This window comes from Schistocerca gregaria, chromosome 1 (assembly GCF_023897955.1).
Source record: "Schistocerca gregaria isolate iqSchGreg1 chromosome 1, iqSchGreg1.2, whole genome shotgun sequence".
In the NCBI taxonomy this organism is placed as follows: Eukaryota; Metazoa; Arthropoda; class Insecta; order Orthoptera; family Acrididae; genus Schistocerca; species Schistocerca gregaria.
Window position 1 is genome coordinate 364,182,031 of NC_064920.1, and position 25,942 is coordinate 364,207,972.

General features: G+C 37.8%; 1 protein-coding gene across 14 annotated transcripts in view; it reads right to left on the reverse strand.

The window, feature by feature from the left end:
- LOC126346684 (ankyrin-2-like) overlaps positions 1-25,942 on the reverse strand; it is a 962,838-nt gene that overhangs the window by 52,304 nt on the left and 884,592 nt on the right. For 10 of the 14 annotated variants that reach the window (XM_050002221.1, XM_050002220.1, XM_050002212.1 and 7 more), the window contains 8 exons: positions 8,225-8,449; positions 7,295-7,455; positions 5,997-6,208; positions 4,614-4,818; positions 4,240-4,429; positions 4,021-4,156; positions 3,743-3,925; positions 3,417-3,558 (listed from right to left, as the gene is read on the reverse strand). In XM_050002221.1, the coding sequence (XP_049858178.1) occupies positions 3,417-3,558; positions 3,743-3,925; positions 4,021-4,156; positions 4,240-4,429; positions 4,614-4,818; positions 5,997-6,208; positions 7,295-7,455; positions 8,225-8,449 (1,454 nt within the window). Of the gene's footprint in view, positions 1-3,416; positions 3,559-3,742; positions 3,926-4,020; positions 4,157-4,239; positions 4,430-4,613; positions 4,819-5,996; positions 6,209-7,294; positions 7,456-8,224; positions 8,450-24,684; positions 24,703-25,942 lie in introns of all 14 variants that reach the window. The other 4 variants (XM_050002216.1, XM_050002219.1, XM_050002208.1 and 1 more) reach the window with 1 other exon arrangement.

Sequence of the window (25,942 nt, forward strand, 5' to 3'; positions counted from 1 at the left end):
CTTGCCATGGAAAATAATCCTCACTGAATAGCAAAGTTTCGTATTGTGGCTCTAACAAGATAGAATTGCATTCTGCATGCCACAAATATTAGCTCCAAAAACAAAAAATTAATAACACAGCATTCATAGGCAATGTTTGCTACCTTGTGTTCTCTTCCATTCCCTCTAGTACAGAGCTTCCCAACGTGTGGTCCGCAGACCCCTTAGGGCCCGCCGGTTCTTTCTAGGGAATCCGCGGACATCTTTCACCAAATCGTGTAGTAGCCTTTGCAGTTCCTACGTGAAAACGTATACACAGTTTAGTGCCTGAGAATGCCAATTCTCTGATCGACTGCTTTGCAACGATACGGGGGTCGTTTGTGCGCCGGCTCATGCCGATGCTGAAGCCTTTTACACATGCGCGGAGCGAGCTTTGTCGACCAGTCACAGCGCTTGCTGGCACATATGCGGCTCCAGGCATCATTAAATGTTAAACTTGCTTTGTCAGTGCACTACCTATTTCATAAGTCGATTTTTGACCAGTTTATTACTTCTCACATGGATCGGTGGCTGAAGTCAGGATCATTGAAGAAGGGTGCAGTTTCTCCATCGCCTTCACAACAAGGGAAGTTTCCAGTTGAAATGAATGAGGAGGGAGGATGACCAAAGGAAGACTTTACATACATTTGAACATTTTTCTTTGGATTTCACGAAAAGCCACACACACACACACACACACACACACACACACACACACACACACACACACACACACACACACATACGACTGTTACGAAATATGCGTGCTTCTTACACAGCAGTAGCCGAATAGTGCAAGTGAACAGACCATAAGCGGCAGCTTGTCAACAGCGAACAGTTTGGACGTGACGTTGATTGCTCTTGGAGGAAGACAGCTCTATCACGTGAAATTTCAATTACCAAGTAATTTTAATCAGGCTATAGTGCATTGAACAAAGGGAGTAAATCCACTAGTAAGTGTCTGGCTACAGTAGGAATTCAAATTGGATCGTTAATTTCAAGTAGTTTTCATTCAGCTCTAAACCAAAGACTATTGATACTTCGGGGTGGGGGTGGGGGGGTGGGGGGGGGTGGGGGGGGAGAGGGCGAGGGGGGGGCTCATTGATAACATGGCACTTGTATTAAGAAGCTTTCAGTTTCCATGGGTTTCACTCTGAAATTTAAAGTTACTGTGCTCTTGACTGACTAGGGGTTTGCCGTGGATTTTTGACTGAAGAAGGGGTCCGCCAGCTAAAAAGGTTGGGAAGCCCTGCTCTAGTATAAATAATTCTACCCATATACAAACGAAGGGTAGTGAATTTTCTGAAAATGCTCATTTGCATGTGCTCACTTCCATTTGCTGCAATGCAAACCAGGCTTTAGATGCTTAAAATCAGTATCTGTGAACTCCGGATAATCCCGCTGCACGGCGCTGCATGAGGGATTCGCCAAGTCATGTGCTATGTCGTCAGGGCGGTACAATCCACTGTTATAACCTGTTCTTCATGTGGCAAAATGTGTAACTTAACATTTTTTACAAAATACTTGCAGGCCTCTGAGCAGCTAAAATTTTGACAGCGCATTTCTTTCATTGTCTTCTTCGTGTGTACAAAAATTCAGGTTAGGATTTGACATGTCTTATTGGACTATTCGCTGGATACTTCAGCCACATTTGCATTTAGCATCATTGCAAAATTAGTAACTTGACATATTTTGCGTATCTTCATTCAATGATGGTATGTGGAATAATGTTCTAGAGTAACCCATCTTTAAGAAAGAAAGTCTTCAATGCTCAAAAATGTGCATAAGAGTAGTAAGTGTTGTACACCCATGACCATCTTGTAGATATCTATTTAAAGAGTTGGGCATTATGACTACTGCTGCACAATATACCTACTCCCTCACAAAGTCTGTCATAAGTAATTCACTGCAGTTCAAATGGAACAATGATATGCTTAATTACAATAGGAGGAGAAAAAATGACTTTCATTACTCCATACTAAGGTTACCTTTAGCACAAAAAATGCTGCACAATGCTGCAACAAAAAAATTTTAATAAATAACCGAAGGATATAAAATGTCCGACAGATAGCAAAGTAAAATTTGAAAACAAACTCAAGTTTATCTTAGACAACTCTTTCTATTCTGTAGAAGAATTTCTATTACTGTTATGTGTAAAATATGGTGGGTAGGAATTACTAACTCACATCTGTAGATTATTTTTTACAGAACCCACTTTATAAATGTTCAATATGTAGCCATTTTTAAAAATTAAGTTGTCACGTGTTTGTAAAGTGACTCATTCCACTTCATAATGATTTATTGTGCAAATGATCCATGCAACATGAAACTAACTAACCATGTATTTTGAAATGGCATGGAAGCAGCTGGTTTTGTAAATACTGTTAATAAATGGGTGTGGCATCAAATGAGACTGGACTGTACCAAGAGTAAATCTGCAACTGTCAACTCACTTTTCAACAACGAACAGCACTTCCAGGAGATCATTGATAGGTGAAGGAATATCATGAAGTACACAAGCGGAGCTGTTTAATTCTTTGATAAGCCTCATTGTAGTTCAGTTCTGGAGAAGGTGTGTCATGTGTAATGATGGTTCTCAACTGGAGCTAGCATATCACTGATATAAATCATCAAAGAAACTAAAACAAGCTGCTGAGATTCTTATTATCATGAAAATACCATGGTGCAGATATTAGAAGCTGCACGGCCAGTATGGTAGTATGCATGTGTAGCATACCTGTTTCCACATTTTATGCAACTTTCTCATTAATTTGAGTTTAAGATTCAATACAATATCTCAGGACATAGCAGGAACATGTCAATGTCCAAAATGATAGAAGGATTTTTTTATGAAAATTTGTTATCATGTTAATCACCTGAAGACATTTTGCTCAATGATAAGTTATAGGACAATCAGTGTAGAAATATTTCCCTGCAGCTGAAAATCCTGATAGTCAAAGTGACAGTTTTTATGTTATTGATATACAACTTTGAGATTGGTGCTATGGGAGGGACTGAGTAAGAAATAATTGATGTTTTTGAATAATGGCACTGGAGATAAGTACTGAGAATACCACACACAATATTTTGCTCTTGTCAAGACATGAGTTACTGGAGAGGTTGTTCAGAGCAATTAAAGGGAAAATGAGACAGAAAAGAAGAAAAGAGATTTCACAGAGCAACAAATCAGAAAAACTGGAGTCTTCTTAGGTGTCAATGAAAAACTGGGCACACACTGAATCACAAATCAACATAACTAGTGATCATCGTCATACAAAGTACATATAAATGAGAATGTTATACACGATTCTCCTGCAGGAAAAAAGTAAGAGGCAGAATGGAATTAACCCAAAATATGTGCAACAATTAGAACATTTTTTCAATTTTCTTTTACTTACTGATGCCATCTCGAAGGAAACTGTAATTTTTTTCTAGTTCCAGCAAGTCTGGTTCTGATGGTCCAGCATCAGGAATAACATTATCAGGTAGCACTATGTTGAGAGTACAAATAGGTGTTTGAGCTGGTTCCCCTTTAGCAACCTAAAGAGAAAAGAAAATATTCCTATGGTAAAGCAAAGTCACAAAGGGATATGTAACATATTACATATTACAGACAAAAGCTTAAACATAATCTGTTTTTACCATGAAATATCTTACAAAAACATGGCCATTCCTAATTCTTGATATTTTTCTGCAAACATATTAAGTTAGTGAAATAGCTGACCTTTGGTTCTCTCATAAAAAGTATTCTACCAACAGTATCTTCATCTGGATCTTTTACTCGTACAGTGAAAGGTAAACGATTTTCTTTGAATGCTCTGAAACCCATTTGTAGTTGGTCACCAGACTTCATCACAGGAACCAGATTACCAGCAAATTCAATGTACACTGTCTTCCCTTCTTGCACCTGTATAAAGGAAGAATAAAAAAATCCAACAGAGTTTCTAACATCAACATTATTTTGGTTGTTTTCTGTAACATGCAGTAGGTCCAACAGACTACCTCAACATCTTTGCTTTTAGCCACTTCTGTAAAATGTTCCTGGTGTTCCAGTGTCTTATCTTCTTTGTCATCAGTCATACAAAACACACGCAGTCTTGCTTCTAACAGATCAACTCGTTTTGCAAATACAACAAATCTGTAAAATAAGAGAATTTCAATAGATTACTCCTGGACAGTAATGGAAAAAATGAGGAAATCTCATAAATAAGATAGTATTACTTTGCCATAAATGGGGGATGTATAGATTCACGATATAGCTCAGTTGCCATTTTGGTTGCATCTGCTATGTTCCTGCAGTCCATTAGCCAAAATCGCGCTGAAACTGTTGTAGTAAATGTAACACAGTCCTTCACAAATGTCAGAGGAGTAGAACCAGTAACATCCTCCCACTGCGCTCTTGTTGTTCCACCTGTAAATATCAGAAAATGTTGTTTTATGATTTTAACAACAGAACGAACATTAAATACAAATAATGATAATAATAATAATAATGATAATAACAATAATAATAATAATCAGTATGAAAATACAATGAAGGTTTTCACAGCCGATTAGTATACTTACGTTAAACAGAAATCCTCTGTATGCTTTACCTGTAATGCTGCACAGCAACCTGAGTGTTGGTGCATCTCCAGAATACTGATTTATCATCCCTTTATTTGCTGCTTGTGGAACAGGTATTGTCAGTGTGATTGGTTTGTGGAATTTTCGTCTTCTTGGCTCAACAGTGACAATAGGTGAAACAGCAACTCTGTTCCCAAGGAGTTTTGCTGCCAAATCAGCAGAGATAGGTTGAGCCTGAAGAAGGCAACAGCAAACAATAAAATTGTGTTTATTCAGCTTCTCCTGGCATAATTCATGACAGAATAGTTCACTGGTGAACAGCTGGATTTTAAAATCCAAAAGGCACAATAATTCGGCAAGCAATCACGTTGTCATCATTTGGTGCACTGAAGAACAGCTTGTCAGTGCACTTGATGATGGCAACATGGTCACTTGGCAAAATATTGTGCTCACTGGACACATACATCTTGCTATTTACCCATGAACTATTTTGTCAATATTAAAAATGACAAAAATCGAAAGTTAACAGTTAACAAAATCAAGTGAAAGTTACAGAATGGCTGACAGATATACTTATCAATATACACTCTATTTCAAACTCCTAAACACATGGTTTTTTTCTGACAGAACTCGCAACACACATGAATGGAAAAAATAAGATGGAAAATACTAGATAAAAGTAAGACCACTGAGAGTTGCACTTCAAAAAGCAGCCTCGATATACAATAATGGAAAAGTGGTACAAATAAAGATCAAAGTTAGATTTACATGTGAATTAAAATGTCCAGAGTACACTGTGATTAAATCTTTTCAGGTTTTGTTAAAACATCGCAGAATTTCAATGAAGCCTCCAGAATGGAAGCCCAAAAAGATTTCATCAATGTTAGATTTGTAAACATTAATTACACATAAATTGCCATGTAAATCTTTTCATTTGAACTGATATTACTGTGTGTTTTTAGTGGCATGCGTTTATCACAGTTAAGAAATATTACTACACAAAATTCTGCCAATTAATTGATCCAAAACTGAAAGAACCTGTCAGTAATTTTAAATAATAAATAGGAAGTAATATGGGAAAAAAGTACTAACAAACAAAGAGGTCACTGTTAACAGACACAAAAGGAGTAAGAAAGGAACTGTTAGAGAATAATATGTTCATCAGAAAGCCTTTATTTGACTGTTTTTGGAGACAAAAATGTTTTAGAATCTAAAAATAAAATATTATAGTACAATGGCATTAGCTCCCTTATGTTCTTAACTTAGACAACACTTTGTTGAAACACTTATTCCTAGATGACTCATACATATTTTAAACACCAAAGTGAAAAAAATAGCATGGGATTTTAATTAGTTTTTCACTGTCAATTTAACGAATTCTGAAAATTTCATCATTGTATTTGTTACCATACCTGAATTCCAACTCTGATCTTTTTGGTAAGGGCATCTTGTGGAAATACTGCTTGTACTTGGGGAACAACACTTGAGGACACCATGCCTCCTTCAGGACCAATAGCATGCACTTCCTGCTTCACTCGAGATACAACAGCAAAGTAATGTGGGAAGTCAACCGTAAGAATACGTGTTATACGATTTGTATGGAGATCTTCAAGTTGGCTCATTTCTGAAACAAGATGTTCATCATATATGTGGTGGAAAAAAGTGACTTCATGATTATAACAGTCATAAAAACAGATCATATTGAAATTTAAGAGTCCTTATGATTAAAAAAATATTTTTTCCCTCTGAGATCTTGCCTGTGCTAAAAGAAAGACAAGAAGAGTATATGTGATTCTTCAGGCTTTCTTGGCATATCTGTGAATATATGGTTCCCAGCTCTGCTGCTGAACTGCTGAACTATGTTACTACATGTACTTGCGAGTGGTAAACCGTACCAACAACCTGGCAATGTCAAGTAGTTGCCTTGAGGAACTTTAGAAAATGTGACCCGCAGCAGGTCTGAGAATTATATATTCAATAAGAACATTAATGACTTATTAGCAAAAGAAGAAAAAGTTTAAAAATGAATTTCATCTCATTACCGTATTCCTATTTTAATTAATTGGTTTATTTTTAGGGAATTGTATATTTTACAGTCTCTGCACTACTAATAAGGGTAAAAGCAGTTAGTGAAACAATTCTTGGTTGTTTTGTTGATAATACAATGTATTTTCCATCCAGCAATGAAAAAAAGCAAATCAGTAATCAAAACAGAGAATATACAGCTGGAGGAAAAATTGACACTACATTACTCTCCCTAAGTATACCACCTTCTACATGCCTAATCCCCTAGCTAGATGTTTAACTCCATAAAGTCCTGCTGTTTTTCATTGTTACACACCCACCTCCATCAATATTTACATTCACATCATATTTTCTATGGAGAACACACTATTGATTTTTCTTCCCTTTTCCCAATATATGTTCCTCAAGGGCTGCATTTTACATTTTTTCTTGATGCTTGTTTAGGTATGGCTGAAATGAGTCTGGTACTGATCACCAACATTTGTGCATTTCTTGCATGCCACCCATTTTACCTCTGCCTTGCAGATTCCACCCTGAGGAATGTTTTCCTGTTTGCTGAGTAAATAAGTTACTTTATGTCTTTCACTTTACGGAGTCCTCTCACAAATGAACTTACTACTTAGCATTATAGCATGGCATTGTTTTATCTTTCTTATACTTTCACTTTGCAGCAGAGTATACTTGCCTTCTCCTTCAAAACTTTCATTCAAAACATCCTGAACAGCTTCTTCACTCGCTTCAAGTGTGTGCTCCCTCCATGTATCTCCATTGTCAGAACGGAGAATTATAATCTCACGTTCTTTGCCTCGAAGTGAGGCAAAGTGAGGAACTTCTATAATCACTGGTCTGAATACATACAAAAAAAGATGTATTAGACAATAACTTATGATGACAATAATAAAATACAGCTCTTAGTATGACTGACCAAGCAGCACTTTGGATGGAAAAAGGCAAAATAATTTATGTATTCCAAATAAAGTGAAAATGAAACATTACATTTAGTCCCATTACAGTACACATTATTCGTGCTCAAAAGTATGGATTACAAAGAATAAAATAATTGTTTCCAACCACAGTTTGCTTTATCAGACTACACGCCACACTGATCACATGTTCATAACAGCTTCCGTATAGTCAGATGTTTGGCAGTTTATAATTAAACTAAATTATATGATTGTTCAACAGCAGTACCTTGAAAAGACAAATATGACCTATTTAGGGCACAGAGGAATTATGAGTGGCGATTAAGAATTAAAGCCAGATATTTTTTAATCATCATCCATTTTCTGCAAAGGAAATTTGAAAATTTTCAGAACTACTAAATGTTTGCTGCTACTGTTGTGAACTTTGAAAAACATAAAAAGATGTAAAGTTAAACTATAGCAATCTGAGGCTTGTATATACACATATAACTATAATAAATCAATCAAATTTGTCAGCTTCAATTTCATACTGTTTATAGGATTTAAAAGTGGAATTCAAATCTATCTATCACAAATAAGTTTCTTTCTTGAAGAATTGCAATTGAATTCAGCAATCAAAGATAAAAAAAATTGTCATAAAGTAGATGACAAATCTAATCCAACACTGCAGTTACAGAATAATGGGAACTTACCCAAGGAATTTCGCTCCAACAGGTCCTAATTCAAGGATTCTGCTAGCAAGTGCCTCCCCTTCCATTAATGGAGGTGGATTTGATAACCTGTCCCTGCGGAGATAGCGGCATGTGATGCGCATTGGCATTGCTGCTTTACGTGGAGGAACAATTACACGCACTCCGGAATGTCTGCATCCACGCATTGCACCCCCACGAGCATCCACCAAGAAGCTCACGAGAAAACTATCAAAACAAGTTAAACTTTTAGAAATATAAATTCAGTATCAACTGATCAAAATACTCTGGGACATACTAATATCAAAATACATTATTTTATGAGCATATTTGTGCGGTCTCTCTCACCACACACACACACACACACACACACACACACACACACACACACACACACACACACAGAGGGATGGAGAGAGAGAGAGAGAGAGAGAGAGAGAGAGAGAGAGAGATTTGCACATACTATTAGTCAGTTAAAAAGTATGTTCATTTGCTTCATAGCTAGATTAACATGTTTATACTTCTTATACACAAGTAAAACAACATAATATTGTATTTTCATTTTATTGAGACAGACTAGTAACCCTACATTTTCTTCACAGTAACACATAGTGGCAACTAAATATCACAAAATATGTATGTAGCAAGAACTTTCAATCAACCACAATGCATAGACAAAATCCAAGTACAGAAGATCAATCTTTTTCTGTAGCAAAGTTGAAGTGCAAAACATATAAATAACAATGATAGCACATAGGTTAGCCTTCAGGTTCTCTTCCCCTTTGAAGTAATGCCAGTAACCTGCCACTTCTAATGGGGAAAAATGGGGTTAGTTTTTCTCTCTTCACACTGAATAAAATTCTCAAGGTACTATGGGCATACTACAAGATGTCCACTGCCAGAAGGGTGAGGGATATGGCAAGAGGTAACTGCCCTTTGCTCTTGTGTAGTCTGGGCAGTGAAGTCCTTATGACGAACGTTAGCCATATCCTATTATTGTGTCAAGCAGACTCATGGTGGTATTTCAACCTGTAAACTTTGTGTTGATAACATGCTATCAGGTTGCTAAGATTTCTCATGACATGGTATAGTATACAGGGTGGAGAAAAACTGTGTCACACAATTTTAACCCTGGATAGCTGACGCCAGTAGGAACCAAAACTACTTATGTTGTGCAGGTCAACAACACACCATTTTTAAACTACGGAAATTTGGCACCATGGACTCTGATTGACCATGGGATTGCCCTGTTTCCATTAGTCTGTTGATGGGCAGTGCTATGGTTGTTGGTTCACAGATACAAACATCCCTAGCCCCGTCACTGCCCCAAAGTGATATGCGCGTGTGTCAAATAGGTCTCGCTGTTTGCCTCCACCTCACACATAAGCTTAACTTCAGAGCACATACACGTCACCTGCACTTTAGTCATACAGTAAGGATGGCAGTACAGTATTCGCTTGAAGAACAACAAGATATGGTTTTTGTTTATGGACTAGCCGACAGTAACATGCATGAAGCTCGATGAATGTATGATGAATGGTATCCAGTAAGACCCACCCACATCCGCGATCATTTACACAATTCACTGGCAACTTGGTGAAACAGGCTCATTAGGGGGATATCACGGTGATGCTTGAAAACATGACAGGATGCTGCATTTGAAAATAATGTTCTCAGGTGCTTCGAGGGAGCACCTATGACAAGTACTCAAGCAGCTGGACACGACATGGGATCACTCATTGGTTAGTCTGGAAGGGTTTTGAGGGATGACAGCTATCATCCACTTATTTTCCACCCTGTACAAGACCTAAATCCTGTGGCAAACTATGAACACAGGCTAGGGTTTTGCTGGTGGTTTCTGTGACATGTTGCACAAAATCCTGACTTCCCCACTATTGTGTTGTTTACCGACGAGTGCACCTTCCACATGGATGGCCTTTACAACACTCGAAATGTTCATTATCGGGCAAAGAGAAATGTTCATGCCACTTATGTCTACGGACACCAGAAACAAATTTTGTTCAAAATTTGAGCATACATTGTGGGTGACCACCTGTTTGAGCGCTGGTCTGTCTACCTCCTTGACTTACCGGGGCAAATTACCTTCACTTTTTGCAACAAACTCTAGTCGGCTTGCTGGAAGATGTTCCCGTGGACATACAGCTATGCATGTGGTTGCAGTATGATGGGGTGCCTGCACATAACAGTTGTGCTCTGTGTGGATATTTAAATGAACTTTAGGACAGCCTGGTAATTGGCAGAGGTGCTCATAGGATATGGCCCCCATGATCACCAGACCTCACGCGATCGGATTTTTTCCTATGGGGTTCTTCAAGCTTCTAGTTCACCCACCTGGACGCAAACCACCTCAAAACAAAGAGGAATTAATGGATTGCATTCAACATGCTGCCAATCACATCAGGACAATGCCAGGGATCTTTGAAAGAGTTCAGAAAAACACCATTTGATGTTACCAAGCTCACGTCGCGTCAGAGGATCACCAGTTCGGGCACCTGCTTAAACTAAACGATGTCCTAGCTATAGAAAAGGCCCTTTTCATGACTGACACAATTTGTAAAAGACTTTCTGTATGCAAACTAACGTCTGTTGACAGGTTTGTTCCTGGTATGTCTTATCATGAAATTACAATGGATGTGTCGGGACCCCAGCGGATTCGCCCCCAGAGAGAAAGGCTGGTGCACTACCACCGAACATGCAGGCTGCCTTGGATACATTGCAGTCTCCAGCAGGCAAAGCATTCGCACTCATGTGTTGTCACGAGAAAACTATCAAAACAAGTAAAACTTTTAGTAATATAAATTCATTATCAACTGATCAAAAGAAGTCAGTGCTTTTAATGCTCTGGGACATACTAATATCAAAATACATTATTTTATGAGCATATTTGTGGGGTGTCTCTCTCTCTCTCTCTCTCTCTCTCTCTCTCTCTCTCTCACACACACACACACACACACACACACACACACACAGGGATGGAGAGAGAGAGTGTGTGGCACTAAGTTTATGTAGTTTAAAAATTGTGCACAGTGTAATTAGAAGAGGTTCCTATTGGCATCAGCTATCCAGGGTTAAAATTTCGTGTCACAGTTTTTCTCCACCCTGTATTTACTTTATATGTCACATACACTGTCAGTTCTTACTGTTAATCTTGGAATATCAGATAGCACAATACAGCATGACTATTATCCTTCAGTATGAATTTTATGAGGCTTTTGTTGAAACAAAATAGGAAACCAACTTTATTTAGGAAAAACATTGTTTTCAGACTAGATGGGAGTAATGTTATTTTTGCTCTTCCACTGATTTCTGCTGCAGTTTGTCTTTGACGTGAACACATTCAAGTCCAGCATAATAGTGCACTATTTACATCAGGGACATGTTAATATATACTATGTGATCAAAAGTATCCGGACACCTGACTGAAAATGGCTTACAAGTTCATGGCCGTCCATCGGTAATGCTGGAATTCAATATGGTGTTGGCCCACCCTTAGCCTTGATGACAGCTTCCACTCTCACAAGCATTTGTTCAATCAGGTTCTCGAAGGTTTCTTGGGGAATGGCAGCCCATTCTTCATGGAATGCTGCACTGAGGAGAGGTATCGATGTCAGTCTGTGAAGCCTGGCATGAAGCTGGCATTCCAAAACATCCCAAAGATTATCTATAGGATTCATGTCAGGACTCTGTGCAGACCAGTCCATTATAGGGATGTTGTTGTTGTGTAAACACTCCAACACAGGCCATGCATTATGAACAGGTGTTTGATCATGTTGAATGATGCAATCGCCTCCTCCAAGTTGCTCTTCAACAGTGGTAAGCAAGAAGGTGCTTAATACATTAATGTAGGCCTGTGCTGTGATAGCGCCATGGAAAACAACAAGGGTGCAAGCCTCCTCCATAAAAAACAAGATCACACCATAACACCACCACCTCCGAATTTTACTTTTGGCACTACACATGCTGGCACATGACGTTAACAAGGCATTCACCATACCCACACCCTGCCATTGGATCACCACATTGTGTGCATGATTCGTCACTCCACACAACATTTTTCCGTGAGGCGTCATTTGGTATTTACCGGAATGATGTGTGGCTTGTGAGCAGTCACTCAATCATGAAATCCAAGTTTTCTCACCTTCTGCTAAACTGTCATAGTTCTTGCAATGGATCCTGATGAAGTTCAGAATTCCTGTGTGATGGTCCGGATAGATGTCTGCCTATTACATATTATGACCCTCTTCAACTGTCAGCGCTCTGTCAGTCAACAGACGAGGTCAGCCTGTATGCTTTTGTGCTGTACATGTCCCTTCATGTTTCCACTTCACTATCACAACAGAAACAGTGGGCTTAGGGATGTTTTGGAGTGTGGAAATCTTTCGTACAGACATATGACACAAGTAACACCCAATTACCTGACCACGTTCCAAGTCTGTGAGTTCCACAGAGCACCCCATTCTGCTCTCTTACAATGTATAATGACTACTGAGGTCACTGATATGAAGTACCTGGCAGTAGGTGGCAGCAGAATGCACCTAATATGAAAAACATATGGTTTTCGGTGTGTTCAGATACTTTTTATCACATAGTGTACATGGATAGAAAATCATGCACCAAATAAGAGGTGGCCTTGAGCAACAGCTACGCATATGTAAAAGCTGAAGAATTACTTAGCTTTCTTGCGAAGTCTTCCTTCAGAGCTAACAAATGCTTGTGCGGTCCCACACTCCTCCAGAACCTATGCACACACACAGCCATTCCAGTTTGGGGAACCACATTCTCCACAGACATACTGTGAACTATTTTGCAAGTTCCTTTTGTAATATTTTGCCTCTAGCTTTAAACTTTTCTATTGGAATGCCATCAACTTCATATTTCAAACAACTTTACAAACCTCACCTGACATTACTTCTCCTTTGAATGTTTGTCCAGTTTTCTCTCTATTGTTGGTTAGTATGCCATCTGCTATCTTAAAACAAAATATCTACCCAATCTATGTCTGTGTCTTGTATTCTTCATACTCTTTATTATTTTAATTTGTTTTAATTTACCACATTTTCATTGTATATTCTCACATCACATAAAGTACAGCTGCCAACATGAATAATTTAGGAGTAGTTGCCCAAGTATAGCAAAGCAGCTTAAGTTACTCAATAAGGGCAGGTCCTCTGGACCAGACTGCATACCAATTATGTTTCGTTCTGAGTAAGCTACGAAATAGCTCCATTTTTAGCAATCATATACAACTGCTCTCTCGATGAAAGATCCATATCTAGATACTGGATAGCTGCACAGGTTACACCAATGTACAAAAAAGGAAACGGAAGAAATCCCCTGAATTATAAATCCATATCACTGACAATGACTTGCAATTGAGTTCTGAGACAAGTACTGTATTTGAACACTATACAGAATATCTCGAAGAAAACAATCTATTGACACACAGCCGCCACAGATTCAGAAAACATCATTCTTGTCAAACACAACTGGCTCTTTATTCACTTGAATAATGAGTGCCATCAACAGAGATCCCAGACTGATTTCATATCTGTAAATTTTCAAATGCTTTTGACACTGTTCTTCGCAAGCAGCTTCTAATCAAACTGCCTGTGGAGTATTGTCTCAGTTCTGCAACTGGTTTGGTGATTACCTACCAGAAAATGTCACAGTTTGTAGTAATTGAAAGGAAGTCATCCAGTGAAACAGAAGTGATATTTGAAATTCCCCAAGGAACAGTTATAGGCCCTCTGTTATACCTAACCTATATAAATGTTTTAGGAGACAATCTGAGCAGCCCTCTTATATTGTTTGCAGATGATGCTGTTGTTCACTATTTAGTAACATCATCAGAAGATCAAAACTAATTACTAAATTGAAAGAAAGGAAGCTTATTTTGTATTATCATGAAACAGGTGAGAGAGTGTCAAGACGTTTTTCTGTTCTGGCAAAATATTTCACGAAATTTCAATCACCCCAAATGTAAAAGTCTCACACAGGCATAAATGACCATCATAATAAAATAAGAGAAATCAGAGCTCATTCAGAAGGAATTAGGTGTTAATTATTGCCATGTGCTATTCGAGAGGTGTCCAGTTTTTGTTTTTTTCTACAATATTTTAAGGGCAAACACACTGTTGTTCTTGACAAGTTTCACTAATGTGTTACCTCTATCATTTCGGATATAATTTCTAAGCTTTCCCACTGGGAAATCATTCTTTAGTTTCCATATTACTTTTGTAGCATTAAAATTGCCATTTGATTCTTGTGTAGCATGATTTGCTCATTTATAAGGTTTTATTTTTTTAATTTTTTTCGTGTGTCTTGCTACCATGTCTGAGATTCCTTCAACATGTGTAGTACAGCATATCTCCTGTTTCAGCTTTGTTTAGTCTGGTTTTTTTTTTCGTACCTCGCTAGTTCATCTTCATAACTCACTTTTCTGCAGTTTAATGTTCATAAAAAAAGTAGTATGAGGGTTTGTAAGGTCTATTATATAAACAATGTAGCCACACTTCATGTAGAAAGACACTGTACACATTTCTCATTATCACTGTTTATGTTCTGGCATCTATTTTGCTGCTGTTCTTTTTTATTGCCACTTATTCATCTAGCATGGATCCTTACTTCCGGATTATTACAGTTCAGTATACTACCCTTCCTACTGCCTAGGGCCCAATTCACACAGAAATGGCACGGCAGTTAGTCTGGAGCATGGTGCTGGCATGGCACTAGCAATGTGCACTGAAGTGATGCTCTCAGATACATGTGGAATGGATCAGAAATGTCATCTTCATCAGATGAAGATATTGATTCACTGGATTTTCTGCAACTTGTAAATGTTCATCAGCGAAGAAGACACTGCACACATCCATAATGGTTGAAGGGAGGTAAGAAATAGGTACATTCAACGTAATGAATGAGCTGAACGTGTGTTCCGACTATTTCCAGAACTTTTACAGAATGTATACTGCATTAGACAAAGTGAAAGGCAGCAACCACAGAAATCAGCGAAACTAGGATGTTTAGATAATAATTCGCATTTTTCATGTGGCTTTCATTTGAACGTAAGCTTAAATATTGCAGATTTTGTGAGAGATGTTCAAAATATTAGGAAATTTTTTCCAAAATTTGACCATCTGTATATATTTCACTGCCGTAGAACAGAAATTCCTCATTACAGGGCATAGTTTCCTAACATGTCACAGATATTTTGTCCTTATAGAGAGAAACAGGATATCCTTTCACCCAGAAAATTAGATTCCATTCGTTGCCAACACTGAGGACAATGAATTCCTTTTATGAAAGATGGAACCAAAGGATTTAAGGACCTTAGTGCACTAGGCCAAGGATTGCACAGAGGCTCATTTAAAATAACTGAGTATGTCTGCCTACTCAGTTCATCTGACAGCCCTACCATATAAAACAGTAGAAAAAGTCGGAACACTCAGAAACTGTGGATTTGTTAAAGAATTGCAAAGAAGCTGAGAGGTACTGGAAAAAGAAATCTGCTGTGAGATTACACTTCAGCCTTTTCCTATCTCGTACAATAAATTTCTGTCAGTAAGGAAAGCCAAGAAGAAAGACTTTCTTGGCGTATGACGGTATATCCCAGCTGATAAATGGAATTCCTATAATCAAGTACCACAGGAATAGTAGATTTGCATGTCTCTCTGGCAAAATCCATTGACTGATAACAGAGAATGTGATGCTGATTGTACATGTTTAGTCTAATCGCAACAGGAATAGTATAAAATTTTTCTGTATCTTCTGCCACTGCTTGTGCAGATTTGTATTGCAATTAGCATTGTGTGTTTCACCCCATGTTGTTGGACTTTTTCAAAATAAGAAAGACGAACAAACCAGTATTTCAGCACACAACACTGTAACTGTACACATTCAAGAGATAACATAAATAATTGTGTAATAACTGTTACAAGATTAGAAGCCCTTGGTCTAGGGGTAGCGTCTTTGATTCATAATCAAAACGTCTTCGGTCCCGGGTTCGATCCCCGCCACTGTCTAAATTTTTATAAATAATCAGCATTGGCGGCCGAAGACTTCCGGCATAAGAAGTCAGCCTCATTCTGCCAACGGCCTTGTCAAAGAGGGAGGAGGAGTGGATAGAGGTTCAGGGCACTCTCTTGTCCTAGGGGTGGGAAGTTGCCTCTAAAGGCGGAAGAATCAGCAATGATCAACGACATGAGGATGCAGAAGGCAATGGAAACCACTGCATTAAAGACACTGAAACTGTCGTTCCACTATTGTTATTTTGTAATAAAACCTAGCATAGTTCAAATAAAGTAGTCACTTTTTTGTATATGTACAGGTGGCTTCCTACAGGTGGCTTCAGTTGTCTAATATGAGTATGATTCCAATAGTGCCGTTTGTTGGATGCAGAAGTTCTGCTGTTCACCGTGTCTGTCTCAATTTGGGTGTTTCTAATACCATTTTTCTTGCTGGATGTGCTTGCTTGCTGCTACTTGATATAAAAAGTAATACGAAAAAACTCATAAGTTCATCATTCACTTTCGATTTATTTCACAGGGAAGTACAACTTTGTTCCACGACTGAGTCTCAACCGACCACAGCCGACTCTACAAGTGACAAAGAATGACTCTAGCTTCAAATATATTCCACTCGACACCCAAACTTCCGCTTGTAATAAGTCTCTTTGATATTGTTCGTCATATCCACCAATATCAATCAATATATTGCAATTTTTAAACATAATAGTAAATTAACATAAAAAATAGGTAGATTATAATTTATAAAAATTCCGACAAAAATATAAGAGAAAAACGTTCACCACTTCGCCCACTAAATTCTGTATCAAAAACTTCAGTTGAAAATAATACATCTCCCAGATCCATTACAACACGTAATGTGTATCCACAGGACATGTGGCCTGTAGTTGAAGAAGTGTCATGATGATCTCTCCATTGGCAAAAGATTCCGGAATATTCCCCCATTCGGATCTCCGGGAGGGGACTGCCAAGGGGGAGGTTACCATGAGAAAAAGATTGAATAATCAACGAAAGGATAACATTCTATGAGTCGGGGCGTGGAATGTCAGAAGCTTGAACGTGGTAGGGAAACTAGAAAATCTGAAAAGGGAAATGCAAAGGCTCAATCTAGATATAGTAGGGGTCAGTGAAGTGAAGTGGAAGGAAGACAAGGATTTCTGGTCAGATGAGTATCAGGTAATATCAACAGCAGCAGAAAATGGTATAACAGGTGTAGGATTCGTTATGAATAGGAAGGTAGGGCAGAGGGTGTGTTACTGTGAACAGTTCAATGACCGGGTTGTTCTAATCAGAATCGACAGCAGACCAACACCGACAACAATAGTTCAGGTATACACGTCGACGTCGCAAGCTGAAGATGAACAGATAGAGAAAGTGTATGAGGATATTGAAAGGGTACGCAGTATGTAAAGGGGGACGAAAATCTAATAGTCAGGGGTGACTGGAATGCAGTTGTGGGGGAAGGAGTACAAGAAAAGGTTACAGGAGAATATGGGCTTGGGACAAGGAATGAAAGAGGAGAAAGACTAACTGAGTTCTGTAACAAGTTTCAGCTAGTAATAGCGAATAACCTGTTCAAGAATCATGAGAGGAGCAGGTATACTTGGAAAGGGCCAGGAGATACGGGAAGATTTCAATTAGATTACATCATGGTCAGACAGAGATTCCGAAATCAGATATTGGATTGTAAGGCGTACCCAGGAGCAGATATAGACTCAGATCACAATATAGTAGTGATGAAGAGTAGGCTGAAGTTCAAGACATTAGTCAGGAAGAATCAATACACAAAGAAGTGGGATACGGAAGTTCTAAGGAATGACGAGATACGTTTGAAGTTCTCTAACTCTATAGATACAGCAATAAGGAATAGCACAGTAGGCAGTACAGTCGAAGAGGAATGGACATCTCTAAAAAGGGCCATCACAGAAGTTGGGAAGGAAAACATAGGTACAAAGAAGGTAGCTGCGAAGAAACCATGGGTAACAGAAGAAATACTTCAGTTGATTGATGAAAGGAGGAAGTACAAACATGTTCCGGGAAAATCAGGAATACAGAAATACAAGTCGCTGAGGAATGAAATAAATAGGAAGTGCAGGGAAGCTAAGACGAAATGGCTGCAGGAAAAATATGAAGACATCGGAAAAGATATGATTGTCGGAAGGACAGACTCAGCATACAGGAAAGTCAAAACAACCTTTGGTGACATTAAAAGCAATGGTGGTAACATTAAGAGTGCAACGGGAATTCCACTGTTAAATGCAGAGAAGAGAGCAAATAGGTGGAAAGAATACATTGAAAGCCTCTATGAGGGTGAAGATTTGTCTGATGTGATAGAAGAAGAAACAGGAGTTGATTTAGAAGAGATAGGGGATCCAGTATTAGAATCGGAATTTAAAAGAGCTTTGGAGGACTTACGGTCAAATAAGGCAGAAGGGATAGAGAACATTCCATCAGAATTTCTAAAATCATTAGGGGAACTGGCAACAAAACGACTATTTACATTGGTGTGTAGAATATATGAGTCTGGCGACATACCATCTGACTTTCGGAAAAGCATCATCCACACAATTCCGAAGACAGCAAGAGCTGACAAGTGCGAGAATTATCGCATAATCAGCTTAACAGCTCATGCATCGAAGCTGCTTACAAGAATAATATACAGAAGAATGGAAAAGAAAATTGAGAATGTGCTAGGTGACGATCAGTTTGGCTTTAGGAAAAGTAAAGGCACGAGAGAGGCAATTCTGACGTTACGGCTAATAATGGAATCGAGGCTAAAGAAAAATAAAGACACGTTCATAGGATTTGTCAACCTGGAAAAAGCGTTCGACAATATAACATGGTGCAAGCTGTTCAAGATTCTGAAAAAAGTAGGGGTAAGCTATAGGGAGATACGGGTCATATACAATATGTACAACAACCAAGAGGGAATAATAAGAGTGGACGATCAAGAACGAAGTGCTCGTATTAAGAAGGGTGTAAGACAAGGCTGTAGCCTTTCACCCCTACTCTTCAATCTGTACATCGAGGAAGCAACGATGGAAATAAAAGAAAGGTTCAGGAGTGGAATTAAAATACAAGGTGAAAGGATATCAATGATACGATTCGCTGATGACATTGCTATCCTGAGTGAAAGTGGAGAAGAATTAAATGACCTGCTGAACGGAATGAACAGTCTAACACAATATGGTTTGAGAGTAAATCAGAGAAAGACAAAGGTAATGAAAAGTAGTAGAAAAGAGAACAGCGAGAAACTTAACATCATGATTGATGGTCACGAAGTCAATGAAGTTAAGGAATTCTGCTACCTAGGCAGTAAAATAACCAATGACGGATGGAGCAAGGAAGACATCAAAAGCAAACTCGCTATGGCAAAAAAGACATTTCTGGCCAAGAGAAGTCTACTAATATCAAATACCGGCCTTAATTTGAGGAAGAAATTTCTGAGGATGTACGTCTGGAGTACAGCATTGTATGGTAGTGAAACAGGGACTGTGGGAAAACCGGAACAGAAGAGAGTCAAAGCATTTGAGATGTGGTGCTATAGACAAATGTTGAAAATTAGGTGGACTGATAAGGTAAGGAATGAGGAGGTTCTACGCAGAATCGGAGAGGAAAGGAATATGTGGAAAACACTGATAAGGAGAAAGGACAGGATGATAGGACATCTGCTAAGACATGAGGGAATGACTTCCATGGTACTAGAGGGAGCTGTAGAGGGCAAAAACTGTAGAGGAAGCCAGAGATTGGAATACGTCAAGCAAATAATTGGGGACGTATGTTGCAAGTGCTACTCTGAGATGAAGAGGTTAGCACAGGAAAGGAATTCGTGGCGGGCCGCATCAAACTAGTCAGAAGACCTGCAGGGGGGAGGGGGGGGGGGGGGGGGGGGGGGGGAACAGTTACAAAAATATGCAAAATGGCACTTCACTTCATTTGCACTGCCTGCATCATGCACGCCCAAACCAGTAAGTTCAAAATTGGTAAGCAAAAAGTTAAGCATTAGACACCCAGAACTCAGTATACTTTAGTTTTATCAGTAGCTAAATACCATTTCGCAATCATTGCTCACTGGAACACACATCATTTGTTCAACAAAATGTAAACAAAAACAGTTATTATATGTTTTGTAAATGAAACTGTTAGTGTGTGTATACAGTATATAGCTAACTCTGCTGCTTAGTCTGCAATTGTCTACCTCTAGTTTCCAAATGAAAGTAACTCTTAATTCAATGTTAACTTAAAATTTGATTGTAGCTGACTTCATAAACCACATGAAAGAGAAACAAAACCACAAATCTCCACAGCATGCGGCGATAGTGTTGAAAGTGATGTGTTGTAGCTCATCGGACTGAAACATCAAAATATATCACTCGTTTACACAGTATGGAAAGAAGTATTACTCTCCTTCCATTATTAAAAACAATTTTGATATGTTAGGTATATTTTGTATGCAGCAATTTATGGCCTAAACCCCAGCAAATGTAAGCTGGTCAGTGAGTAGATTTTTCACTGCAAACTTTTCAAAATAAGTCTGGTGGTTCACATATTTGCGAAGTATCAGAATAACTATGGACAATAATGGAAATAAAAGCAGTTCACTATCAAGTTGTCAGACTATAAGATGTGAAAAAACTGGCGTCTTTTATGGGGTACTTTCCTCAAAATCAAATGAGAAAGACTGCACAGCAGAGATAAAGTGCAAATTCTAAACAGTGGTTTTTAATTTTTTATTTATAAGCAAAAAGTTCACTGAGAAACTATCTACACAGACAAGCGTAACTTTTTTTCTATCTACACAAAACAATTTTTTGGGTATATTGGATGACAATTCGATACCACAGCTTTACTTCTGATGGTACCTCATTTTTTGTGGACGTAAAGCTGTGAGAGTGAGTAGTGAGTAGTGCTTGGAAAGGCAAAGGTTCCAGGTTCGAGTCACAGCCCTGCACACAGTCTTAGTGTGCCAGGATGTTTCAATTCAATACAGTTTTTAGGCAGATATTATTAGCAAGCATTAGATGGAAAATGTATTCTTCAGGGATGCTTTAATGGATTGACATTAGAATTCCCACAAAACAGATTGCCTCTTATGCTAGAAGATGTACACTGGCAGTAAGACAGATAATGTGGTTGTTTCATGTTGGAACACCAGTCAATACCATATTACTGCTCACAAACAACTCAACAAAAATCTTCTCAGAAGATGGTCAGAAGAAGGTCTAATTTTGTGGCCCACCTGCTCACTGAATTTCACACCTTCACTTTTACTTGTGAAGGTTACCGAAAGGTCCATGTATAAGGTTTCAGAGTCAATAGGCACCACTTGAGCAACATGTGCATGCTGGAAGCATTCCGTTTATTTCCGTCCCTGTCACACTGCCCCTTTTATTCTACACAACTTTTTGGTATCTTTCATAATCACAGTCTTCCCATATTTCCAACTTCTTCCGCCTGTGGCACCACTCTTTGGCCTATACCATCGGTAACATTAATACATACCTTTAAACTCCTTATTCTGGACAAGATAAAGAGTTGAAAAACTTAGCAATAAATCAGAACTACAATTTTTACTATATTGAAAAGATGACTTATGTTTTAAAAATACAAAAAGAGGGAAGGGGAGATAAACTCATGGAAACTAACATAGCAGTTAAGTTTGTTGTAATTCTTCTTTTTCTTTTTTGATTATTACAGAAAATGTGTTAAGCAATATAGAAGATAAAAGTGGATATCCACAAATAATGCTTGGACTGGATGTTGTTTGACCTGCATGACAGCTGCCCTCATTCAGATTTCCTACTGGCTTCACCAACCCAATCTATAAAAATGTTGAGACATATTCAAAACCACCAAGTTCCTCCAAGATTCATATAATTCTTAAACTTACGGCTGTTTCTCTAGAGACTGCACAATAAACAGTATACATGATTTATTCCTGTGTTAGCTGATTACTACAGTATGTAATGAAATGCTCCAGATATCCCAAGCCAAATTATATCATTGGTTTAGAGGTGGGAAGTCCTGGTCACTAAAACTAAATATTTTGAAGTGCTGTATATAATATCTTTCTTTTCCCACAGAATTTGACTGTAATCTGCATTGAGTAATGGCACCATAGTCAGAAATTAATGATCTTACTAACTGAAATGTGAGTTAGAAGGTGCAATGTAATTCATATCTAAGTGAGAGTTAAACAAGCAGCACATTACAATGCAGAAATTTATGACTAGTAATGCCTGACAGATATGACTGATAAAAGGAAAGCCTATGTGATTGTTCAATACTTTCACATTCTGCTTTTTAACAGAAGTTTGAGGATTACAGCTTGTGTTTAAAAGATTTCATGCATTTTCATTTTAAATTTATAACCATATGTAGAAGAAAAATTGTTATTGATCTTTGGAAACTGATTCCTTTTTTCAGAAACTTATAAATGAACTGATTTTTTCTCAGATATAAATCAGTTGCTGTACACAAGTAGCTACTACTGCATTCCAACACATGCAAGGAAGAGATTACTATAATTTTTTGAATATAAACTGATGAATGTAATAACAAAACATAATAAAGCTCTGAACTCTTACTCTACAATAAACAATTCCTTTGTCACAAATTCATAAATTTTACTATAGGGCCTGTCAGTGTGCATCAATATCACTCAAAGGTACAACATTTTCTTAAATTCATAAAGTACATGCTACACTGATAAAATGGATAACATAAACAATATAAATAATCAGTTAAGTGAAGTCCTTGAAAATCAAGCAAAACTAAATTGAAATTGAAAGATGAGGCGTATTCCTCAAGCTCCAATGATTGATATCTACTATACATAAAAAAATTGAAACAGCACACAAGTTTCTAATTACTTACATTCCAACAACATTTACTTTCACCGAAACAAAATAAGTGAGTACTGCTACAACAGAACCCTCAGAGCTTTACCAAATGATTCCTAATTTTATATTGTAATCTCATTTGTCTGTTCCTGCCCAGAATACATGAGGGGTTGTGGGGATGAGGATTATTTGCCTGCTGTTTGTTCTGATGTTTTTCATATCTTTAAAAGCTGATTCACCTAACAAAGCCATAAAAAAACATAATTACCATTTACACTGCTAGAATACTTTGAAATGGGTGCTTCGTAATTTTGAAAAGATTTTCTTCTTTAAGATATATGGTACAACACACTGATTTTAGAGTGAATAAACAGAAAAGATATCCCTGTTTTCAGCCCTATTACGTAAAGGGCAGTAGAATAACGTTTGTAGCTCATGTATCACAAATTCATTGACCAATATAGTGATATATGCAGAACTGCATTTCCAGTGTGGAACAATCTACTAGTTTTCCCACCCATGCAAATGTCATCAATGACAATTTGATTACAGTATTTTTGACTTGTTTATCCACCTAAATTTTGTTTCCATCTCAAAGTTAAAATACTTGGTGAAAATTCAACTGCAGACTTACGGCCAATTCTGTACAAGCATCATGTACTTGAAACTCTATGCAGTTTTCACTTTTCAGCTCTTTTTCATTAATCAGTCAACTACTACATGAGCCCTTGGTGTTCAATGAAATGAGTTATTTATTTATTTATTTTTTTAATTTTAACATCAGAGGCACTATCTGAGGTTTAGTCAATTGTGAAATGTTTCTATCCTTCTTAACTTATTTTTCTTCCTCTTATTGTTACTGTCTTAAACTTCTGCTTGCTGTGCTCTCTTTCATGCATCTGTGTTCAATGCCTTGATTTCATCACTGTTCTCTACATAGTTTTATGGTGTACCTAGTGATTGTTTACTGATATGATGATGCTGCTTTATTAATTTTGGTATTTGATCATCTCTCATTCTTCAGACAAAAAGTGTACTCGGTAATTTTCACAGTGATTATTGTCAATGTTACCATAATATGGCATATAACATATGACATTTCTAAATAATGCTCATTGTTATTTTCAGGAAATTACCTGATGTGTTCTCCACTATTTCATGTTTCATTTGCACAAACATTCTCTTTCTTGCTTCATGAGTGCACAGACATTTTTCCCTTAAATCCCATTCTCTTGCAACAAACAATCATAAAGTTGTTGTGTTTTATTCTGAACACACCCACTAGTACCTATTGAATGAAGTTATCCAGTCTATCACTACTTTCACTACATCCATTTGTCTTACCCCAATAAAAACACACAGAATTTCATAAACAAATTTCCTGCAGGACTGTTATGAAGAAATTTTCAAATATTCTGTTGCTTGGGCTTTATTAAAGTCTCAAAGCTCATGAACCACTCAAAACATTTTCTAGAATACAAGATAACAGAATGACGTGCAATGTGATTTATTGCCACCACAAACAGCATGCAAACACCAACATTCCTTGATGTAAAACACATAGTTTTGCACTTACTTTCTCCAATGGGGAATGCTGTTTCACCAAACAAAAAAAACAAAAAATCAAAGAAAAATGTTAGTCAGTTTCTAAGGGTACTTTTATTATTCTATAATTTATAAATATATAAAAACTCACAATCTGTCATGCCCTCTTTGTTAATTAAACACTACACTGATAGGAATTCCACACAAACAGTTAGGTACGATCTATACTGTAAACTACAGCTAACTGTGATAAGTGATATGTGTTTATTTGAGACCCATGCCCATTAATAGGAAACACACCATTTTTCCTCCCTCATACATGCTTGTATTAATTTGACCACTTTGCCATTGTCGGCTTCTCCCCAGTTTCGGACTTAAATTTAAAGCAGGTGTACATCTGATGTAAAATCTTAATAATTAAAGTTCACAGTGTTATAAGGAAGTGATAGGACCTTTAATGTAAATCTATGTAACATAAATATCAATAAAATATGTGTGTGAAACTAACCCCACAACTCATAAATAATGAATCAAATAACAAACAATGGGAAGTCCAGTTGAGAACATTAACAGTATTATGAAATTGATACATTGAAAGATGAACTGTTGAGTAACAGACATGTACAATGAAAAGACTGTTATGCATTTACCTTTCGGCCAAAGCCTACTTATAAAAGAAAACATTAACAATCATTCAAGCAAAGGCACCTCAAGCACACTCAGGTGTTGTGGAGGTGTTGTGTTCCATCACCATACCTACCTCCATAACATCCTGGTCCATCCCTATGCCACTTCTAACCTTGGCCCCTTGACAAAGGGATCATATATCTGTGGAAAACCCAGGTGCAAGGCCTGTCCACTCCATCCAGCTAGCACTTCCTATTCTAGTCCTGTCACAGGCTTATCCTACCCCACCAGATGCTGGGCGACTGGTGAAATCAGCCATGTCATATACCAGCTCTGCTGCAATCATTGCACAGCCGTCCACATGGATGAATGGCTATTGCCAAACTGTGGCCAGGAAAAATGTGGATAACACTATGACACAAAATGCAGCTTAAAATAACATGCTTGGTTTCAATGGCTGCTTTACAATCTGAGCCAGCTGTGTTCTCCCTTCCACACAAGCTTTTCTGAACTGTGCAGAGGGGAGTTATAGGACACATTCTCCACTCCCAAAACCATCCCGGCTTTAAGCAATGGTAACTTATTGTTCATACAACCTCTATCCAACACTTTTTCCCCCTCTATCCTAAACCACCTCCCAATTTAAGTCCTCTCACTGGTAC